This window comes from Vanessa atalanta, chromosome 29 (assembly GCF_905147765.1).
Source record: "Vanessa atalanta chromosome 29, ilVanAtal1.2, whole genome shotgun sequence".
Classification (NCBI taxonomy): domain Eukaryota; kingdom Metazoa; phylum Arthropoda; class Insecta; order Lepidoptera; family Nymphalidae; genus Vanessa; species Vanessa atalanta.
Window position 1 is genome coordinate 723,012 of NC_061899.1, and position 24,388 is coordinate 747,399.

At 34.9% G+C, this 24,388-nt stretch overlaps 1 protein-coding gene across 1 annotated transcript; it reads right to left on the reverse strand.

The window, feature by feature from the left end:
• Positions 1–99: 99 nt before the first annotated feature.
• Positions 100–23,766, reverse strand: LOC125075075 (P protein-like). The gene is made up of 17 exons (XM_047686663.1): positions 23,663–23,766; positions 15,364–15,568; positions 13,504–13,660; positions 13,255–13,294; positions 12,543–12,678; positions 9,220–9,377; positions 7,860–8,099; positions 7,152–7,355; positions 6,381–6,496; positions 5,713–5,851; positions 5,278–5,413; positions 4,671–4,873; positions 2,823–2,916; positions 1,605–1,747; positions 1,267–1,377; positions 863–1,010; positions 100–380 (listed from the first exon to the last, which is right to left on the reverse strand). The coding sequence occupies exons 2-17, from the start codon at positions 15,548–15,550 to the stop codon at positions 202–204; spliced, it is 2,391 nt and encodes a 796-aa protein (XP_047542619.1). The 5' UTR covers positions 15,551–15,568; positions 23,663–23,766; the 3' UTR covers positions 100–201.
• Positions 23,767–24,388: the final 622 nt, after the last annotated feature.

Consider the following 24,388-nt stretch of genomic DNA (forward strand, 5'->3'; position numbering starts at 1 on the left):
TGTCTTTTTTAGACATTGAAGTGTTAAATATCTGCGTTCGTTAGCAGACAAATTATTGCCATCCAAATTAAATATTAACAATTTGGGTTGACAATTTTCCGATTGTTATTTCTGGACAGTAGTCTATTTAACTAAGCCAAAATCTATTTCCAATATTTTTATTAAATCCTTTTAAAATTCACGATATGCACAGATAATAAATTAATGCCAAGTAAAAATACAATGGCACACGAGTAAATAAAACGAGGAAACTATTAAATGGCCAATCATGATCGGGAAGCCGACTTTAAAGAAATGTAGGAATGTAAACTTGTAGCCGTGCTGTTCGGCGACTCCCGCGCAGACCACGTTTGCACTTGCGCCGATAAGGGTACCGTTACCTATAAAAAAATATAATACATTTTATTTATTATTTATAGTAATATAAATGTAAAAGTGTCTGTCTGTTACACTTTCATGACTAAACTAGTGAACAGAATATGATGAATATTTTTACGAAGCAAGCTTGAACTTCAAGGAACGACAAAGGTTACAATAATATCTAAAACCTGATCAACAACCCCTAAATAAAACTCAAAAATAGGCCAGACAAAATAGTTATGTCCATATACCAAAACTATCATAGGACTTGGACAGACCAAGTTACCCAAGTGTGTGAAGAGATGAGAAATCTTAATAAAATTTCATACAGCTACAATGTCTATGAGCAGTGCCAGCTCCCCATCAGGCATCCCAATTGTCCACCTAGCAATGATGATAATGTTATGCCATAGTTTAGCCGCAGGACCAATAGCTTTCTGATGAAGGGGGGGGGGGTTGTAACGATGACGTCTAACGATATCTAGATGAGTTTTAACCTTACCTCCCAAACATGCACCGTACAATAAGGCCCATATCAGCGGTGACATGGGAAGATTCAAGTTCGGGTTGTTCCCGATGGATATTACCACGCGCACCATCATGGTGGTAAGCGGTATGTTGTCAACGAACGCTGATATAGTACCTGATACCTAAAAAATGTGCAATGTGCAATGCTACGGATAAGGATAATATATCGTTCCCTATAACGATGGCGCCATTTATTATTTAAACAATATACTTAATTAAATAAAGTAATTTTTGATATTTTTAAATTCTTTATTTCAGAGTAAAAAGTAAAAGCAAAAGTCAGATATAAGATTAAAAGAAACAATTAAAAGATTTTTTTCTCGATTTCAATCAAATGGTTTCTGTTTTTTTTTTTTATCTTTTTCATGCTATACTCACCCATAATACGAGCATAATGGCAACACTTAGCCTGGCACTTTCATCGACTTTCAATATAAACTTTTCCATTAAACCTCCGATGTATAATATCAGGCCAAGTTTCGATAAAGCCTAAAAATACATAATAAATTATACTTACATAATAATATATTAAAAATTATTACAAAAGTCGTGTAAAAAAATGAAAATTGATATTTGAAGTAAGAACTGAAGAAACTGTATATAAAATGAAGAGAGAGAGAGGGAAAGGTCAATGGGGGGAAATGGAGGGGATGTAACGCTTTCTAGTCACGTTAAAGAACTTGGTTCCAAAAAAAATCTATATTTAGTATAAATACCTCCATAAGCACAAACAGCGACGCGAAGAACAGTAACGTGGACCATTCGACTCGATGCAGTATCGGCTCCAGGTCCTCTCGGTCGGCGAGCGTCAGGAGCAAAATGGCGCCCAAAAGGGCTGTCATTCCCAACGATACGCGATCTAGAATTTTACTAATAATATTTAAAAAGGCACTTGTATTATGAATGTATTCAAAGCATTAATTATTATTATTAATTTTATTTAATTAAACGCGCAAATGTGCCGTTTGAAGGGCTGGATTTAGGGAGAGAGAGAGAAGAGACGATAACTTTAACATTAGAATATTTATATTAAAGCAATAATAGATATAATAATATTAAATAATTATAAACAAACGCCACCGCGAGTTAAGAGAAAGGACAAAAATTATCTATTCTTTAACCCAGTGCAAGAACTAAAGTGGAAGTCACATTACAGGATAAAGAGAGATGGACTAGAAAAATCACTGCATGGAATAGTCCACCCGGAAAAAGGAAAAGAGGTCGTCCCGTGGGAAAACGAACTTGTAAAATTCGTGCAGACTGGTTGAGAATAGCTCAAGACAGGAAAAAGTGGGGTGAGACTATTTTTTTATGGGATTGGTTGGCGGACGGAGTATGTGCCACCTGATGGTAAGTAGTCATCACCGCCGATAGACAAAGGCGCTGCGCCACCAACTTTGGGAACTAAGATGTTATGTCCCTTGTATCTGTGATTAAACTGACTCACTCACCCTTCTAGCCGGAATACAACAATACAGAATACTGTTATTTGGCGGTAGAATATCTGATGAGTGGGTGGTACCTACCCAGACGGGCTTGCACAAAGAATTTATTATTACTAAGAAATTAAAGAGGCTTAAATAAACAATTATAAACTACGTATTATTTCATAAAGACATAATAATATTATATAAACATTAGTTTGACATTTGACGACCTCCGTGGTCGAGTAGTGTGTACACCGGTTTTCATGGGTACGCCACTCCGAGGTCCCGGGTTCGATTCCCGGCCGAGTCGATGTAGAAAAAATCATTAATTTTCTATGTTGCCTTGGGTCTGGGTGTTTGTGGTACCGTCGTTACTTCTGATTTCCATAACACAAGTGCTTTAGCTACTTACATTGGGATCAGAGTAATGTATGTGATGTTGTCCAATGTTTATTTATTTATTATTATTTATTAGTTTTTCAAATATGTCCCAAACGATTCACTTACTCAGTTCAGGAATGGAATGCAGAAAGAAAACTGTTACGACGAATGCGATGGCGACTGCCGACTTGAGGAGGAGAACGCGGTCACGGATTTTGTACTGCAAGAAGAATACCAAGTTATATAACCAGTATCCATCACAGTACTTTTTTTTATAAGTACGTGCATATATTTTTATAATTAATTAATTCATTTTTTATCACCGCCTTCGTGGTTTTCTGTTTGACCTAAAGGTTGACTGGCAGAGAATGCCTTCAGGCATTAACTTATGATATACATACTATTAATACAAGAAATAAGAATAAACTTGTAACCCCAACATTCCGTTTGCATACGGTACAGAGAACGTTTTTGGGCAATGGTATACGCATATACAATAAGATACCGGGAAATGTAATCAATTTACCATTTACGAAATTTAAAAAGTTTATTAAGACTAAATTAAAAAATAAGTCTTATTATTCATTAAATGAGTACTTTTTAAAATAATATCACAGGACACTAATTTTTGTAAAAAAACAGCATTGTAAATCAGTTTATTCGAAAAGAGCAACTATGCGAGTTTCTTGCCGTTTCTTCTCGCTGGAGGCTGCTTTCCGAAACGGTGGTAGTATTTTAATATCAACGATTCAAAAACGCTTCGTTGTGAAGTTTACTTGAATAAACTTGATTTGATTTGATTTGAAGTCCGCCTTTTGTCCTATTAACTTTGTGATGGTAAATAAAGTATTTAAATAAATAAATACAATTTGACAAATTTAAAAAGTTTTATTAACCTTTAATTAATCAATAAATCTTATTACTCATTAAAATAATACTTTTTAGAAAAGACGCCTGGATTTAGGCTCGGTTTCCATCACAGGACTGATTGAACACTTATTGCGAACAGCATTGTTAATCTGTTTATTTGAAAAGAGCAACTAGGCGAGTTTCTTGACTTTGACTCACGCTGGAGGGTGCTTTCCGAAACGGTGGTAGCAGTGGCGTAGCTATCGTAGGGCCAGATGGTGCAGTGCACCAGGGCCCCGGAGCTCAGAGGGCCCTCTAACCAAAGCTTTGAAAAGAGCTGGTCAGTCAACTCGCCAGCTCCTGAAGCTAGAAAATCTCGACCCTGCTCACAAGATATATTTTTTCCTATCCATATTTTTGAAGGGCAATATAACTTAAAGAGAGTCCTATAATTTTTCTATGTACCGGGGTCCTTGTCCACCTAGCTACGCCACTGGGTGGTAGTGTTTGAATATTGACGATTCAAAAACGCTTTTTTGGGAAGTTTACTTGAATAAATTACATTTGATTTGAATTGATTTGAATATATTTAATCGTTGGTAACGATTAAATAAGTTAAATAAAATAAAATTGTCAGTGGAAACCTCATTGTTTTTTTATAGATTTGGTAGGTAGAGGAGCAAATGGACCACCTGATGGTAAGTGGTCACCACTGTCTATAGACAAAGGCACTGTAAGAAATATTAATCATTCCTTACATCTAAAATGCGCCAACAAACTTGGGCACTAAAATTTCATATCTCTTGTGGCTGTAGTGGCTTACTCACTTTCTCATTTGTAATATTAGTTTAAATTATTAGTTAAACAATACAAATATCTTAATTAGTGATAATTATACACTTACAACTACCATGGGAGTTTTTGTTTTGGTTTAAAGTTACCTATTTATGGTCAAGTTAAACTACCACTGTTTCCGAAAAGAAAGCACGCAGATCTGACAAGAATGAACGAAACAGGTTCACCCACATTGGGTGGTCGATTTTTAACAATAAATAAGCAAGGTTAACTTCATGATGTTTCAAACCAGACAATTTTCTCTAGAAAGTTCTAGAAGAACAAACAAACCTTATTTTTTAATTCTTCCAACGTCCTTTGGAAGGTGTCTTTTGGGCACGCCCTTTTACCACTTTCCTTGACAATTTTGTTCAATTTGAGGGTCAGCTTCGTGATTTTCCTTTCCAATCTTTCCCTGACAACGTTGACGCCTTCGCTCAAATGCGGTAAGGAGTCTGCAGCTCGACGCCATATTGATAATTGGTGGCGGAGATCTGAAAATATTAAGTAATGTGGATCTATATTAGTAAACAGCTTTGAATTGAGAAAACAGATCGCACAGGTCGAGATCTAAATCTAAATCTGTGGTAATGAGGATTCGTAAAATTGCGTCTGGAATGTTGGCGAACTTTGGAAGTAAAATTAAAGTGGATATAAGTACTTAATTCGAATAGTGTTGTTATAAATAAAGATATATTATTCAAGAATATAACAGAGATATAAGTAAATCACATAGTATATGTGAATTTAAGGTTTTAGAAACATAACGTTGCTTGTTCAATTTAGTGACTGTTGGTGAAGCCATTGTCCAATGTAATACATTGAACTGATATAAGTGTTAGTATTTGAAATGTTAGATTATATTTATTAAATTTCACAAGTAATACAAAATTCTCACCCTGTATTTCTCTAGGGACCCTTTGGCGTAGTTTACTTGTGTCTCTGAACATAAACCTTATTTGAAGAGATGTTTGTACACAGACTAATAAAATACCCAAAGACATGTGTGCTGTAAAGTTCGTGAAATTTATACCCTGAAAAAAAAAAGTATTTATAATTATTGACGCCGAGGAAGCCTAATATATACGAAAGGCGTTAAACTTTGGTGCACCTTTGACAGAGGTCCAGCAGTGGGTAAGGATTGGTTGATAATGGTGTACTGCGTGTAATTTCGACTTTTGGACGACTTTTAATGGCATTAGAGGGATAAGACGCACCTGTTTGTCTCGTCAATTTTCTAGTTTTAAATGTTACAATACCTTTTGTATTTGAAGGTTCATCCTCTAAGAGAGGGGTTGAATACTTGAACGGAAGTTATTAATATAATACTCACAGATTGTATCACAGCTTTATTCGAGGCGACGATGACGTTCGGCGGATCACCCACAGGGGTAGCCGTGCCTCCTATGTTACTGTATATCGCCATGAACATCAAAATCGGTACAGGGTCCAAGTCCATCACCTCACATAATCTGTATGATGCATTAATTAATTCGTAAATCAAAACAAATTTAATAAAAAAAATCTTTATTCATTATAATAATAGTACACTTGCTCACTGAAAGCCAAAATTCTACCATCAGTTCGGAAATTAACACATTGGAACCGGAAATAGAAATTCAGCGGGATTTTTTAATTGTACGACGACGACGAGCATATACCGCCACCACATACCACCTCATGATAAGTGGTCACCACCGTCCATAGAAAATGGCGCTGTAAGAAATATTAACCATTCCTTACATCGCCAATGTGCCACCAACCTTGGTAAGATGTTATGTCCCTTGTGCCTGTAGTTACACTGGCTCACTCACCCTTCAAACCGGAACACAACAATACTGAGTACTGTTGTTTGGAGGTGGAATATGTGATGAGTGGGTGGTTCCTACCCAGAAGGGTTAGCACAAAGCCCTACCACAAAGTAAAAAGGTCCATCAAGGCAATTATGACCAAATTAATATTGAGCTTAATAAATATAAGATTTAATTAATTATCAATTACCTAATGGTTACAGGAGACATGAGAAGCACCGTGGTGACGTTGTCCAAGAAAGTTGACAGCACAGCTGTTATTATACAAAGCAGGTAAATTAACGGCCAAAGTCTGCCTTTTGTTACCTGTGAATGCCAAATTAATTCAAGTAACAACGCTGCTGGGCCTCTTCTCCCTTCTGAGGAAAAGGGTGGGAGTCTACTCCCCGCGCTGCTCCAATGCGGGTTAAATACACATGTAGCAGAATTTCCTTGAAATTGGACATATGAAGGTTTTCTCGCGGTGTTTTCAAGCACGAGATGAATTACAAACACAAATTAAGCACATGAAAATTCAGCGGTTCTAACCAGTGGGTACTTTCGGCTCTTAATGTCTTCTCTAGAAACTTTAAAATGCTGAGTTTTATCTATAATAAGATGTTATTCAGATATATTCATTTCTGGGGGGGGGGGGGGTCGGTCTGTTCTGTACTCGGCTATATACCAAACCTTAGATTTAAATATTCCTTACGAATTGCTAATGCTCTGCACTACAAACAGATATTGACTTACATATATTTATTCATATTAGTAAAATATTATTATGGATCAAACTTAAATAATAAATGAGCCAAAATGTTAAGTTACTTCAATAAAATATTACTAATATATAACCATATAGAATTCTATTACAAATAATATTAAGGATAAAATTTGATTGAATCCATTGTGTTTATAAATATTAAAATAATGCAATAAATAGAATGATGTTACTTAAATTTTTTTTTAAGGCTTAACTTACTTCGAAAGTAAAAACCGCCAAGTAATCAAATATCCCGGTCTCAGCCATGATGGCGACAAGGATCATCATGCTGAAGAGCAGAAGTAGAGTTTCAATATCCAGCCAGGAGACTAGTTCCGTGAGGGTCGGTCTCTCCCCCACTAGGGCTAGCGCAGCCAGTGAACACGTCGACACAGTTATTGCCGCCATTGTCCTGTTAATAACCTATTGATCATAGGAATTTAAAATATATGTAAAGTATTTATCTGGTTAGTATTATTGTTGGTGGTTTGGTTGCGGTTAAAATCATAATTATCATGTTTTAATATGACGAGGAGGAGGGCACGTGGAATTTCCGACTTCGCAAAGTTAATACATCTTTCATAAGATTCTACAGCTATTTTAACTTGGTCTAGTAAATTATTTAAAGCTCAATACAAAAAAACATTGATAACTAAGACTAATTACTAAATAGAACATTATATTAAAGATAAAAAAGTGTGTATTTGTTGATTTCTAAGATATATGTAAATTTATTTGTACTTTATTGTAATTAAAACAGTGAAAAAGAGTAACTACTGAGTTTCTTGTCGGTTCTTATCGGTAGAATCTATTTTCCGAACCGGTGGTATATTAAGGTTTAATTCAACACAGTAGCATAACGATTCAAAATGCTTCAATGAGCCTACTTGTATATAATGTTTCATACAGAAAATAAAATATATTTACCTCAAATATAATCAATATATAAAGTCCACACAATAACACAACAGCGAATATCACCCCTTGGTTGATGTCCAGAGGATCATTCGTGTAGGTCATAGTGAAAGGGACTATTTGTGCTACATTTGTGCGCACGCGCATCGTATAGTTTGACAGACGTTGCTTAGTATTAAATACTTTTGTTCTTAATTCTCCTTCATTAAGATCTATTTTTGGTTGGAGGATTATTTCCCAAGCTTCTGTAGCCTGAAAATTTGCAAGTTATAAAGTGAAATTAAACATATCAACTACAAATATTAACGAGAAGTTTTGGTAAGGATAACTGTATTCCACGTTGAATTACAATTACGTGATGTACAACATTTAGCTCGGTGCACCTCGGGAAAGCGAGGGTTGCCTGTAGCATATTGTATTTTGGATTTATTTTTGAATTTACAAACACGCGGCAAAAATATTAAGTTTCAGTGGGTCCCATCACATGTAAATTTGATAGGTAATGAAATTGCTGATATTGGTGCAAAGATGGGAATTGTAGAAGGTATACCTGTAAACCTATATACCTTTTATTCACAAATATTTTGAGAGATATTAAAATTAAATGTATAGAAATTTGGAAGGAGTATTTTAACAAGAGGTCAGTGGAAAAAGGTGTTTGGTATAAAACCATTATGAATGAGCCGCCTAAAATACCGTGGTTTATTAATGTTTCGCTGAGTCGACAAATGTTGGTTACGAGCTTAAGACTCCGATCCGGACACATTCCACTGAATGCGTTCGGGTTCATGATGAAAACCGTACAGTCTCCTAATTGTTCATTATGCAATAAAAGAGAAGATGTTTTCCACGCATTGGTGGAGTGTGCTCGGATTGGAGCTGAACGTGATACATTAGAATTAGAATTTGATATTAATTTACATGATGTTGGGTTATGTAATTTGATTTTGTCTAATCCTTCATCCAAATTGGCCATTAGTGTGTACTCTATGATAATCAAATTAATTAAGGTAAGAAGTTAGTGATTTGTAAATTAGAACGATGAGGCTGACATAGTCGCTCAGCGACTAAAGCCTCTTTTCAAATAAAGATTAAAAAAAAAAACAAAAATTACGTGATGAGCCCAAATGTTAGGATTTTGCAAATATTCTGGCTCAACACTAAATACAAAGTCTGGTTAAAACTGTGATAACTTTATTTCTAGTAACAATTACTGAATTCGTCATCTGTTTTGTGTCAATTCATTTCTTAATTTACAATATTTTCTATGTTAGTATTTAATCTAAGCTTATTATTAACAAGACTCATATGTATGGCGGTTTATTTAAACTATTTAACGATTCAATAGTATCTACTTATAAATTAATATTACCTCGACCGTCGTATCATTTTCAAGATTCTCAAACCAGACGATCAATTTGGGGGAGTTTATTATTTGGCTTGAATTAAGCTTCTTCTCTGCTTGTTCAGACAGGAATGGCCCAGATAACTTTATTTGTACGGAATTGCTTTTTGCGTCTATGTGATAAGCTAAAAAATAAACATACTGTTACGTAACCTTTTTAAAGTTTGATTATTATTTATGAACATCGTCATCGTCGTTATTTCCTAGACTTGTTGTATTTATTGAATATGATATGATAAATATGATAGGCATGAGCTGTTATATATATGTCCTTATAATCTAGATATAGTTCAAGTCTAGAAAATACTGACTATGACAGTATAAATAATTTGTGATCCACAATACATATGGTATTCTGGCTCATGGAATTATTTGTCTTAATTAACATTTTATTTTCCTCTCAATGGTTTTAATATTATAAAAAAAATAGATAGGTTGGAAATTAAAGTGTGATAATTTATGATTATGAACATATAAAACGTTTCTACTTGGATTTGATCAGCTGTTTACATATTTCAACCACATTTTTGTTAGAACAACTCGTATACGCGGTTGGTGGGAAAGAGTTGATTTACGTGCCTGTACTTTTAAGAAATTCATTGCGATTCAGTAGCAGCTCGAAAATGTGTATCCCATCAAAAACATAAATGTAAAAATGAGAGCCAAGTTAAATATTATGATATATACCTTGGTTGTTGTCTTCAACGACAAAAGAAGTGAGATCTAAATTTGTGCCAAGTTAAATAGTCCTTTCTGAAATTTATTTATAACTACATAAAATATCATTTCTTTTATAACTTGGGGTAATATATTGTTGCCTAAGGTCTGACTTGGCTAGTTCTTATATTTTTACAAACACAAATTGTAGTTTGTGTTTAGAATAACAAATTATAACTCAGAACATCTAAGAAGAATGGAGGACAGCTCAGTATTGCTTAGTTAGTATTAACGTACATTAAGAGCTGCGATGGTCCAGTAACTAGAAAACATGAATCTTAACCAGATATTGCGAGTTCATATCCAGGCAAGTACCATTGAATATTTGCATGCTTAATTTGTGTTTATAATTCATTTGTAACAGGCTTAGAATTTACTATGGCTATAATATAATTTGTATATGAGAACTAGCCAAGTCAGACCTTAGGCAACAATATATTACCCCAAGTTATAAGAAGAAATGATATTTTATGTAGTTATAAATAAATTTCAGAAAGGACTATTTAACTTGGCACAAATTTAGATCTCACTTCTTTTGTCGTTGAAGACAACAACCAAGGTATATATCATAATATTTAACTTGGCTCTCATTTTTACATTTATGTTTTTGATGGGATATCACTACTTTTTGTATATAAATTATTGGTAGGTACTTATTAATAACAAAATTATTACCAAATAGTTTTTATTAAGCTATTCTATTTTCTTATGTTTACGGGGTATAATTGTCTTTTTTTGATACGTTCTTATTTTTCTTGTAGGTACCTCTTAAATGTTAGAGTGAATTGCCCATTCAGTGTCCGGATATTTTTTACGCGTTTTCTGTTCATACTTAATTTGCCCCGGTAGGGGTGGTATAATGTGCGCAGACGGTTGTACTCTACAATAGAGCTCTCTTGTGTCTTGATTTGACTTGGACCTAAGTTGATAAGATGTACTCCATCTAAGTTTTTAACTCTAGAGAGGCCAACGTAAGCTTGCTCTTTACTTAATATAGAGGAGCCTATGTCGAAAAGAGCACCGTCAAGGCGAAGGCCTTGTGATTTGTGTATAGTAGTAGAATATGCTAAGCAAATAGAGATTTGTTTCCTTTGAACATATGTCTACATTACTTAATATCTGTAACTTGGTTTTGACTTCTAGTTCGCAAATTAAATTATATTTAAATTGAATTGTTATTTTACGTGCGCTATTGCTGTTTTCGACGTCCCCAATGTACTTTCTCTATTTTTCCATTGGACCCATTCAAGGACTGATCCTTTGCTGACATCAGCATGCTCGCTCGATACTGTTCTTCCAAGCAATAAGGATCCCCGTTTGTAGCGCTAGAGTACAAACTTAAATCATTCCAGTTACGATATACATACTCTACTACAGTCTCACGAAACCTATTTTATTGTTGTATACTAGTATACTCAAACAAAAAATATGCATTCGAATAGACTAGGCAGCTTCCATCGGAAGGCATTGAAATAATTCTTATGAGCGCGGTTGCCACTCGCTCAGACACGTCCGTTAAGGTTTAATCACAACGCTGCTTCGGCGTCACGTCGCGCGCCGTGTACCGAAATGCCTATTTATTTTTTTTTTAAAGTATATATATAGATTTTGCACCATTGATGTGCGCTAAATGCTAGTTAATAACGTAATAAATACCAAAGTCGGCTATACTAATAAGTAATAAAACGGAAATATTTGGATTTAAAAAACTTAAGGGTGGTATTCAACTTGTTATATATTCACGTGAAGACCTTAAAATCCACATCAAGACCGGATGTCATGAGTTTTGATTGCTGGTTCTTACATCATTTTTTTATTACAGTTATTACAGGAACTAAGTATATAAGTGTTCCTATAGACCCAATAAAATGAAAAATTATAATAAAATCCTAAAAAATTACCAGTTTCAGATTTTTTCCTTTATATTGGCCTAATTATCTACCTGCATGCCAAATTTCAACTTTCTAGGTCACCTGGAAGTAGGTTATAGTTTTGATCTATAGGTCAGTCAGTGATAAAAATGTCGATTTTTAGACGTTAATATCTAAATAACCATTTGAGATGCGTTTATGAAATTTGGAACACATATGTATCTCGCGAGTCTCAATATATGAGCCAAATTTGACACATTTATGTCTAATAGTTTTTGAGTTATGAGGAGGTCAAAAGTGGCTCCAAATGGTTCGTGTAATATTACACACGGTGCTGCACGCCAGTTCTGTTACTAGAACTTGGCTGACACGCTACCGCGTGTCTAGATATTAAGGGCTGTATATATGTATATATATTATATCTCAATAAAAAAATAACCAATTCAAATAAACAAGTGTACTTGATCAAACGCAAGACTTTGAATATAAGATTTTAAATTGACATGGTTATTTTTATTACTAATAGTATTTAAAACGGGATATTTACCATGTGGCCGTCAACATCTACCCGCAAACATCAGTCTCCTGAACAAGACATTCGTAGATAATGTCGAAATATCGAGCTCCACTAAATAATAATAAAAGACATGGTAAATATTCCGTTTTAAATACTGCAAGACTTTGAATGTTTCCATAACTCACATTTTTCTTCAGTAAGACTCACTGCGGTGTTTCTGAAGATTTCCTCTTTTTCGTTGCACGTGAGGAAGACCGCGGTGAAGAAAGTCCAGCAGCCGAGGAGTATTGTCATTTTAACGTAATATTTTGTACGTTTTATCTGAAAATTGTTATATTTCTAAATAATGATGTCCTCCTTACCGATTTCGGGTGCTGCGGCTATTCTCAAACCAGCGCGAGACATATCACGTGTTTGTGCGCCAAGACAATTACACTATTTTTCATTGACATAGGATGGAAAGTCCGACAGAACGTGACTATCAATGATAATTTGTTACCAATAATAATCGGTCTTTCTGAAAGTCTGTTGGGTAGTCTGAGAAGGTACCCAATTATTATATTAGTTAAATCAACACTTTGTTGGTAAAGTGGCTAGCTTCGAAGGCTGATAAATCCCAGGGTCTCAAAAGCCAATGACAAGTTTTTCCATCAGGACATTGTAACGACTCATAGTTTGGAATGTTGCAGTTTTAACACTCGTATAGCACGTAAAGTCGGTACTCATGCGCCTGAAAATTCTACCATGAGTGAAAGCATAGAAATTGAACATGTTTATGTGAACACTCGTGTGCTGCAATATTCTCTGTGCAGTCGGCTATTCGTCGTTGAGAATAGTCGCCGATCCAGAAATCGGTCAGGTGAACAATCTAACGCCAAAAATTAATTTACTATTTACCTGGGAATCATTTTGCGGTCGATGTCGCGTATTGTGACCACTGAAAAAATAAGAAAATTAAAGAATCTATTCCAAATACGTAAAGAAGCGTTGGTGATACGCCTTTAAATGTTTTACTTTGTTTTGGTTTGGAGGGTGAGTCAGTCAATGTAACAGTCACAGGAGATAACATCGTAGTTCCAATTGCCCTTTTTCTTGTCTCTGCATTTTTTTAAAATATCGTATAAAGTTTTTAAGTCAATGCCTCACTTGTCTTCCGTTTCCTCTAGTACGTCTCTGTTGTTAGATATTTTAACGCTAACATCATCAATAAACGGCAGTTCTTCAATTTGCCTCATATCTGGTTCGGAATTGGATATTTCTGAACGTCGTCTACATTCATTGTGATCTGTTTTGCCATTGGTTTCTGAAAATTAAACAAAACTTTTAAAATTTTTATAGGCCTTCCTAGTCTGTTAAAGAGATATATTTTTAAAATCAATAAATAATGTAAGTACATTGTAATGCAACGGCGAAAAAATTGGAAGTATTCTTGGCAGTATTCCATGCGATCTTTTTTAGCAAGGCAAGTAATTTGTGTTTTATAAATATATCGTGTTGCATTATGTATTTTTTTTTATTAACTGAGGAATCTGGTATAAAAAGGAAATATAATAAAAAAGGAATCAAGGTACCAAGAGAATGAGATCTAAAAATGAAAAACTATATTTAAGAATACATATTTTTCTTAACGCTTTTATTAGACATTCAAAGAATACAATGGTGGCGCATTGGCGATGTAAGGAATGGTTAATATTTTTTAAAACGTCATTATCTGTCGGCGATGGTGACCACTTACCATCAGTTAGCCCATTTGTTCCTCCGCCCATCTATATCATAAAAATTAATTATAAACACAAATTAAGCACATGAAAATTCAATGGTGCCTGCCTGGCTTTGAACCCGAAATCATCGGTTAAGATGCACGCGTTCTAAACACTGGGCCATCTCGGCTCGAGTTTTGGTATTGTTGTATTATCATAAATAATTAGTATCGGTCTTCATGGTTAACGCTCCTTTTGAAAGTCTATATTAAAGTACATTTTGTATGATGTCATTTCGGATCCGTTTCAAGTTGCTAAAGATTCACACGACCAAATATAGATTGTCATATTGAAGTTTTATTTAAAAATTTACATAGATATACAAATATGTATGTGTTCATGGGGAAAATGGTGTGACGGGATTTAGGAGTTGTGAAACATCGAATTCGAAAGTTATTTTAAAAGAGTTTATTTTTAAGGAAATGAATGAAAATAAAGGGTTTCATTTCCAAATTATTTTTTTGTCATATTTGCTGTCGAAACACTTGGACCTTGGAGAAGCGGTGCGAAGTTCATTAAAAGTATGACGCCTCGCCTTATTGCCTCCACTGGTGACAGGACTGGTTCGTTGCTTAGAGGATCAGAATTGCGATTCAACGGGGAAATGCTGCTAGCATACTTGCCACCATTCCACTCGATCATGACTCATAAAGTAGCTATTTTTAATTCATAATTGTTAATATTTAAATACTTAAGGAGCTGAGATGGCCCAGTAGTTAGAACACGTACATCTTAACCGATGATTTCGGGTTCAAACCCAGGCAGGCACCACTGAAATTCATGTGCTTAATTTGTGTTTATAATTAATCTCGGGCTCGGCGGTGAAGGAAAACTTCGTGAGAAAACCTGCATGTGTCTAATTTCAACGAAATTTTGCCACATGTGTATTCCACCAACCCGCATTGGAGCAGTGTGGTGGAATATGCTCCAAACCTTCTTCTCAAGGGAGAGGAGGTCTTAACCCAACAGTGGGAAATTTACAGGCTGCTAATGTAATGTAAAAAAAATAATTAATGTTAATAATTCTTATTTAAATAAGATTGTATAATAAGATAAATAATTTACTCTTTTAATAGAATTAATTTTCTACACGTGTTTGTGTAAATGAAATCCTTACCAGTTTCAAGGATTTCAATGATATTTTTTCTAGTATTTGGAAGTCTCTGGAAGGTTTAATATATAGGTATGTGGGATTTTTGGTTCAAATTGAAAAAGATGGAATTTCTAATGATAATGAAACATTTACCGATTTGTTCCACTTTCTTCCTTATCTGTTCCATGTAAGGATCGCATTTGACTTCTTCCGGAAGCTTCATCCATGATTTAAGCGTGTCAGGCGTGAGCTCCCCACATGACACCAGAGAGTAGGTACTTTTGTTAAGTATTTGATTTGAATCGTTCTTTTTTCTGAACAAATTTGCAATTTTATCCATCGCTTATTCAGGTTTAATCTGTAAGAAAATTAATCTTTATAATTATGCTAGCGGAACCAGACAATTGTCATAGTGAAGGCAATCAAAGTATACTTCATTCAATGAGGCTTGCAGAAGCACTTTTGAGTCAGCTTACAGTGTTGAATTAAATTTAAAGCTACCTTCGGAATGTAGATTCTACCGAGAACAACCGGCAAGAAACTCATCCAATCAACATAATTCCAACATTTTAAATACAAAGTTATGTCAATTAAATATAATTAATATATCCTGCTTGAAAATCAACAAGTATTTAGCTCCACGCTTTTTAATCATCTATACAAATATTAAAATTGCGAAAGTCTCAAAAACTCTGTCCATCGGTCTGTTACGCTATCACGACCAAATCACTGAACCTAATTTGATGAAATTTGGTATGAAGTACAACTCTATTTTACGTAAAAGCACTTAGTATTGCTGTTTTCCGGTTTTTGAGGTTGAGTGAGCCAGTGTAACTACTGGATGAGAGACATATAGTCTTAATGACCAAGGCGCAATCGGCAAGAAACTCAGTAGTTACTCTTTTTCAATATCTAAATAATAGTGCGTAAATATATAATTTCTTTTTTTTTAAATATTGGACAACATCACATACATTACTCTGATCCCAATGTAAGTAGCTAAAGCACTTGTGTTATGGAAAACAGAAGTAACGACGGTACCACAAACACCCAGACCCAAGACAACATAGAAAACTAATGAACTTTTTCTACATCGACTCGGCCGAGAATCGAACCCGGGACCTCGGAGTGGCGTACCCATGAAAACCGGTGTACACACTACTCGACCAAGGAGGTTGTCGTCGTCGAATATTTGTATATACAAAAATATTTCCTATTAACTAAGTTGGTAGATTGTTGATGTTGTGTTGTCGTCTGGCCGCACCCAACTCCTCATTACATTGTAGTGCACAGTTGCACTTTCCGTCATTCTCATAATCCAACGGAACGGCAAATCCAATACGACCGGAAAGAGTTCAGATGGACCAAACGTACGTCCTTTCCGACCCCGGGCGTGTATTATAATAACTAGTGGATCTATCGCGAAATTTCGCGTTTATTAAAAAGTTCTTTTTAGGAATTTCGAAACCCATTATAGGTTTTTGTAAATCTCATCTAGATTTGGCGCCAAAATGATGAAATCTCTTTTAAATGAAATTTTTAATGTCACATATATATGTATACATTAGTTTTGTTAGAATTGAAGTTTGTCGATTGCAATTAACTTTAATTTTGTTTAGGGTTTTTTGTTCTCTAAAATTAAATATTTGCTAAATCGTAACAATTTAGTAAATTGCAATCAAGAATCTTCTTTATATTTCTGCACATCTACGGCTGGAGCTCTTCAAAATGAGACCGTAACTGATTTTTTATGGGCAGCTATCGTCCCATAATCACTGGGACAAAAATCGGCTTAGGCTATTAATATATAAGATATCATTTATCTCAAAATCTCGGGAACTGTAGCCTTATATCAAGCCGTTAGACCAACGAGACAATTATGTAATTTCATGTTATTTAAATGTAATTATTAGCAATTATTTTAGAACAATACCCTTTAGATAATCTTTTGGTAAGGTTTTTTAAATTGTCATTATATTAACGTCTGTTTTATATTTGGTAAGCTGTATGCAGTGTTCCTTCATCAAATACACTTTTTACAGCAATCAGTCCTGGGTTCAGTACAACTCCACGTGACCCTAATTCAATATCATCAGTACTGAAGGTTGTTTTTATATTGAGCGTATATTAAAATTTTTGCAATTTGATTTTTTTTGGACATGATTTTTTTTTAATCAAATTTAGTCAAATGGGTCACCTGATGGTAAGTGGTGTTCATCCCCCAAAGATATTGACGTTGTAAGAAATAATAACGATTCCTTGCATTACACCAGTGCGCCACTAACCTTGGGAGCTAAGATACACTCTAACGCTAAGGGTCACTCACTCTTTAAGCCGGAACACAACAACACTCATTACCGTCTCAACTATAGGGCACGCAGGGCCCCCATATTGAGAGGGCCCCGAAGAACCAACAATTTCTTTCACATGTTTGTGCTCACGTTGACTGCTATGTATATTTTCGAAATTATCATATTCGTAAGAAATAACAAAAAAGTTTATCAAAAGGCTCGCGACGATAGTCGATATTAAAAGTAGAAAGCTATAGACGTGCTCTTCATGATAGAAATAGATATACTATAGCCATAAGATTGTACAACCAATAAGATTCCTACGAATTTACGAAAATTACCGCACTTTTTATTTGAAACTATAATTAAGGCTATAAGCAAATTATTTGTACATGGTAGTAAATATCTACCAAAAGAGCCCCAATTTCATGGGTGGCCAAGGGCCCCAGCATAGCTTGAGACGGCTCTGACAATACTAAATATTGATGTTTGGCGGTAGAAATTTTGAATGAGTGGGTGGTACCTACCCAGACGGGCTTGCACAGAGCCCTGCCACCAAGTAAAAGTATTTTTTATTCAACTTACCCATTTGAACATTAACTAACAAACCGTGTTTAAACACGAACGAAACTTTAATGAACGCGTTATATTAACGCGAATAGCTATAACCAGTTGACATTGCGTTCAATAATGTACGGAACCTGCACGTCATCATAATGATAAAATAATCATTCCAATATGGTTGTTTTGTTTCGCAAACAAAACTTTTATCACATGTGGAAACCGTTATAGAAAAACTTCGTTACACGATGACATTATGTGATAAGTGAGAAACTACTCAGACGGGCTTGCACAATGTTAGTTAGTGGACACAGTGACAGCCTGTAAATTTCCCGCTGCTGGGCTAAGGCTCTCCCTTTGAGGTTTCTCCAATGCGGGTTGATGGAAACACATGTGGCAGATTTTGTTGAAATTAGACACATGCAGGCCTTACGATGTTTTCCGTCACCGCCGAGCACGAGGTGAGCACATGAAAATTCATTGATGCGTCTGTCATTCTAACCTCTGGGCCATCTCGGCACTCTCTCGTGTTAGTGGACGAGAATGACAAATATATTAAAAGGGGCTGTTTGTTATGTGTGGCGACGCAAAAATTTAAAGTTTATTCGAAGTTTTGGAACGAAGTTCTTTTACGCGCCTTACAGTAGAGTAAACTGGAGAAATCGTCACGTAAGTAAAAAGCATTATGCCCCTTCCAGGCAACCTTTCCCTCTATTCTCTTCCTTTTTTTTGTTACATGTATCACCGTAGAATTGTAAATACCGTTAGATTGTAATCTATCTCGCGAGGTTGTAAAATGCCGAAATATAGTAAACGGTGCTTTAGCTCAAAATATGACGTCAAAAATGTCGATAGTTTATGGTATTTCGGTTAGGTTAGGTTGAAGTTTTTATAATTAAACTTTTTTTTTATGTTCTAGGGGGCAAACGAGCAGGAGGCTCACCTGATGGAAAGTGATTACCACCGCCCATGGACATCTGCAACACCAGGGGGGTTACAGGTGCGTTGCCGGCCTTTAAATCAATCTTTAATCAGCTTCGGTAGATTATAATCTAAAGAAAAGTAATGCGTTAAAATGTAAGCAGCATGTTACGGTTCACAATCTTTAGACAGTTCACAATCTCGCGAGATAGATTATAATCTAACGGTATTTAAAATTTTACATTTAACATTATGTACACTTATTTTTTGTTACTAATTTAATTCATTGATAAAACGTTTATTTCTTGTCATCTTAATTAACAATTTCGTGCAGATCTACGATAGACTCGGTCGAAACTTATCCACAATTATAGATCCTTAAAAAATAATGACTTTTAGTCGATAACAAATATCCACAAAATTCGATATTAAATCCTTGATATTGTGATGATAATGGCATGTTCAGTTCAACGGGCGGCCATGTTTGACGTTTACGGGTGCGTTCAGAAAGTGTGTTACAAATAATAATTCCGTGCAGGAGTACGGTAGTTAGTATATTTATATTTGTTTAGTTTTATTTATTTTAATATATAATATATAACGAAAGCAACTTCGTTCTAAATGGGTTTTTATTTTTTAATTATTGCCCAGCGGTTTACAGACTGTAGTACTGCTGAGTTCGCCTCCATGAAGGTTGCATCCAAGGTATTCCAGCCGGCCTTTGTTTACGATGCTGCACAGTAGAGGTATTCTTTACAACAAGAACACGAGCGTTAAGTGTCAAAATATGTTATGCGACATTGATTATAATTGTTTTTAGATAATAATATACACGGATCATAATGGCGTATCACTTAAACGGTTGTTAACACTTTATGTGTGTTTCTTGTCGTTCTAAACAAATGCCGAAATGAATTTATTGACATTTACATACAGAAATTCACAGACATTTGACAACGAGATAAAACTCTCAAAGATAAGATTTACTTATTTTATTGTTTTATGTTATTTTTTTTATTATATTTCTTTATATACTTAGCACATACGCGACATGACCACGTGACAACATCTCGTATCTATATAAGGATATTTGGTATGTTCACGAATCAAAATCAAAATATTCTTTATTCGAGTAGGCTCATAAAAGTACTTTTGAATCGTCATGTTACAGTTTTGAATTAATGTAAAGCTAGCACCGGTTCGGAAAGATTCTACCGAGACCCGACAAGAAACTCAATATTTCCTCGTTTCCATCCTTTTAAGTGCAGAGTATTTCAGTAAAGTGCAATGAAATCTATATATTCTGCCAAGATATCAACAAATACTAAGTCTACGATTTTGTTATCTTTAATATAATCTTATACTGAGTAATATTTGTCAATTTTGACATGATCTTTAAAATTTCTTAATAGGCCAAGTTAAAAATAGCTTTGGAATAGAGCTTAGCATAGAAACGAATACTGTGCCCCAGAAAGGTTGTATTAACTTTGCGAAGTCAGAAACTAGGTATTATTAGCTTACCTTTCCTGAAGCTTACAAATGAGGTTACAAAATAAGTTTGACTATAATTTAATTTTGTTTTTAGCTAAGTATTCTATTTACATGAGGTTTGGCACAAAATCAAAATATACTTCATTCAGTTAGAGTTTTACAAGCAGTTTTGAATTAATTATCATTTTACAGGATTATACGTTAAGCTACCACCGGAATGTAGATTCTACAGAGTAGAACCGGCATGAAACTCAGTTAAATACAATCATATGTACACATGTGAAAGTCAAAAAGTATTAGCTCTTTTAACATCTGTATAATCTTGTGTCGAATGATATGCCTTATGTATTAATGTTATTTTAATAAACGATTTGAATTTTTGTTCGCGAAACGAATACCTTGCCCCAAGAAGGATTTATTGTCTTTGCGGAGTCGGAAACTTGGCGTTATGACCGTTATCCCTTGTGTTGTTAACACGTAACGTTGTTGATAAGTTTCTGAATTCATATTAAGAACCAGGCATGGGCGATATCCGAATTTTGTGGCGTCGGTTGTATAACGGATATTTGGATTAAATATCAGCGTTGACATCCGATTTCAGATGTCACCCTGTCTTTGCTTAACTTAACATTGTACGACATGTGATAAACAGATGAAACGGATGTGATATCGAAATCGGTTTAATATTCGGTTTTATACATCTCTTTCTCACTGATCGGTTACTGTAAAGTTAAAGAGAGATAGGGCGAATATTTAATGAGTTTAATGTTATCGTACTTTGAATGCTTTGACCATAACGATATTCATAGTTTTTTAGATGCGGTGAAATCTTGAAATGAAAGATCTTAACCGATGATTTCGGGTTCAAACCCAGGCAGGCACCACTGAATTTTCATGTGCTTAATTTGTGTTCTCGTGCTCGGCGATGAAAGAAAACACCATGAAGAAACCCGCATGTGTCTAAATTCAACGAAATTCTGCCAACCCGCATTGGAGCAGCGTGGTGGAATATGCTCCAAACTTTCTCCTCAAAGGGAGAGGAGGCCTTTAGCCCAGCAGTGGGAAAATTTACAGGCTGCTAATGCTAAAAAATAAAAACGGTTACTCGTCATCATCAAATCGATGTCATCTGATGTTCCGAAAATATCGATTTCAGATTAGTTTCGATGTATCGGACACATGCCTATTAAGAAGTATATAGGAGGGGAAAGGCCAAGGAAATCTTTCAGATAGTCCAGAATTGTTGTCCTGCGTATTTATTAATACGAACTTGCAGAGGATATAGGTATACACAGTCACTTTACGCCAACACCAGTGGTCACCGCTCATAGTTTGGCACTGTTAAAATTAATTTGGACGTTATTAAAGACTATTTTTAATAACGCCGAATAAATAGAACGAGCACGTTAATTTTTTTTCCATATTTTTTTTTATACTAAAGCTAGCTGTACCACGCTCTTTCACCAATTTATGATATAGGTGGCCAACGAGCATGATGCTGTCCAGATGGAAAGGGACTTCAACCGTCCATGGATGCAACACCGGGGGGCTTGCAGGTGCGTTGCGGGCCTTTAAGAACTTTTAATGCGTAACTCGTGAGTAGCTTGACGGTTAAATAAATGTCTCGCGAGAAATATATCTCCAAATTAAACTTTAATCTCGAGATTAAAACAAACAAATTCTTCAACTTCATTTTATTAAATAATTCCTTACTACATACGTACGTCAGCTCCTAAACAATTAGACCTATTCGTAGGTGGTTTATCTAGAACTACATATGTATATATAATATACCTACTTTATATGTTGCATTTTTAGATGTTGAAAAAGAGTAACTACTGAGTTTCTTGCCGGTTCTTCTCGGTAGAATCTACATTCCGAACCGGTGGTAGCTTTACTTTAAATATTTTGATAAATGACGGTTCAGAAGTGCTTGTAAAATCCAACTTGAATAAAGTATATTTTGATTTGATTGATTGATTATTTTTACACCCGTTATCGGAACGGGCAACTGGCTCTTAATATAACACTCATCAATATTGAACCGCCAAGCAACAATACTTAGAATTGTTGTGTCCCGGTTCGAAGGTTGAATGAGACTGTGTAACTAATGGCGCAAGGTAACAACTTCGTTCATATAATTACAAACATTTGATTACAACCATTGGCTCGTCCACCTACATCCTCATAAGTCTGGCGTTTTTCCACGCTTTCTGATGCTCCAATTGCGGTTGGTGCTACATATGGAGCAGAGCAGAGCATGTTCAGTCAGTTAAATTTACAACTGTATTATATGTGTGACTACGTCAGGGCCGGACCGTAAGTTTAGGGGGCCTTGGGCTAACACCACTTAGGGGCTCACCTAAGACATATCTGAACGTAGACTTGAAACCGTCCGACCTGTTTAATTTAATAAAGTTATGGATTATTTCGCATTATTGTCTATTGTTGACTTTGACTTGACTTAGCTGGGGCCCCTTCATCTACGGGGCCCATGGGCTGAAGCGCAAAAGGCGATATGATAGACCCGGTCCTGGACTACGTACCTTAAGAATTTTATATAATACTAGTTGTCAACCGCGTCTACGCATAAAAAGCTTATGTCCAAGAAACAGACAGACAGAGTTACTTTCGCATATATAATATTAGTATAGTTTCGGATACGCCCCTTTGTATGTGGGGAGGGGGTCAGGTGTTAAGTACCCTATATCCTTTTCTGTAGACCTATAAACGTGTATGCAAAACTTCATGACGGTCAGTTGAGTAGATTAGACGTGAGACGAAACAAACAAATTTTCGTATTTATAATATTAATTCGGACAGCAACAAAATTATCTATTAAAATAATAAACATTTATTTAAAATAGAATAATATCTATTCACAAAGTATTTACATTTATATATGCATAAATTAAAAGTCCGATATAAGATGTCCAATTAAGATTCCGACCATCAAATTTAATATATAAATATAAAAATAATCACGTATATCCTTGAATTTCATACATACAATAAAATGACCACCAGTTATAATTATCACTCAAATACCTTGACAACAACAATAATAAACACAACTCGAAACATATAAACAGTTCCTAATACCGTATATATTACATGAATTGGCTCATAACTAAATCAAATGAACGTAATTGCAATATATACAACGATTAAAATGAATAACGACTTACCGAAATTAATATAGTTCAAATAGAAGACATATCCACCATGCGCATGATTCAGTACTAAGCTAAACACTATTCACTAAACCTAGGCACTTGAGCTAATACAGTATGTACACAAATGTCATCGCGTTCCGGTTGACAAGTTACTCAACGTTATTGTCAATGTGACATGTTTGTTTCTTTGTGACATTAATAGTTAATCTGTGCTCTTTTGACACAAGGTAATACAACATTTATTTGATAATATTATTTCAAATTATCACGACTGTGTTGCCCGTTTATGGAATAGTATTTCCTTAATTTTTATTTTATTTTATTGTCTTGTATTTGCTTTAAAGATTGACACACTTAATATAGTAAGTTTGAAATGTGTTTAATAACGTATATCGGTGTATTCGCATACATTTTCTAGTAATCGTTAGTTCATCTCAAACTTATAAAAAATAATGACAGTATTTTTCTTTTTAGGGTTCTGTGCCCAAAGGTAAAAGGGGACCCCATTATTAAGACTCCGCTGGCTGTCCATCTGTCTGTCTGTTACCAGGTAGAATCTCAACAACCGTGATAGACAGTTGAAACTTTCACAGATGATGTAATATGATTATGTTGCCACTATAAAAATAAATACTAAAAAACAGGAAAAATAAATATTTATGACTTTTTTCCCATGATTTTTTTGCCGTTTTTATAGATAATATCCAACTCGAACTTGGCTGGTTTTTTACAAGCTTT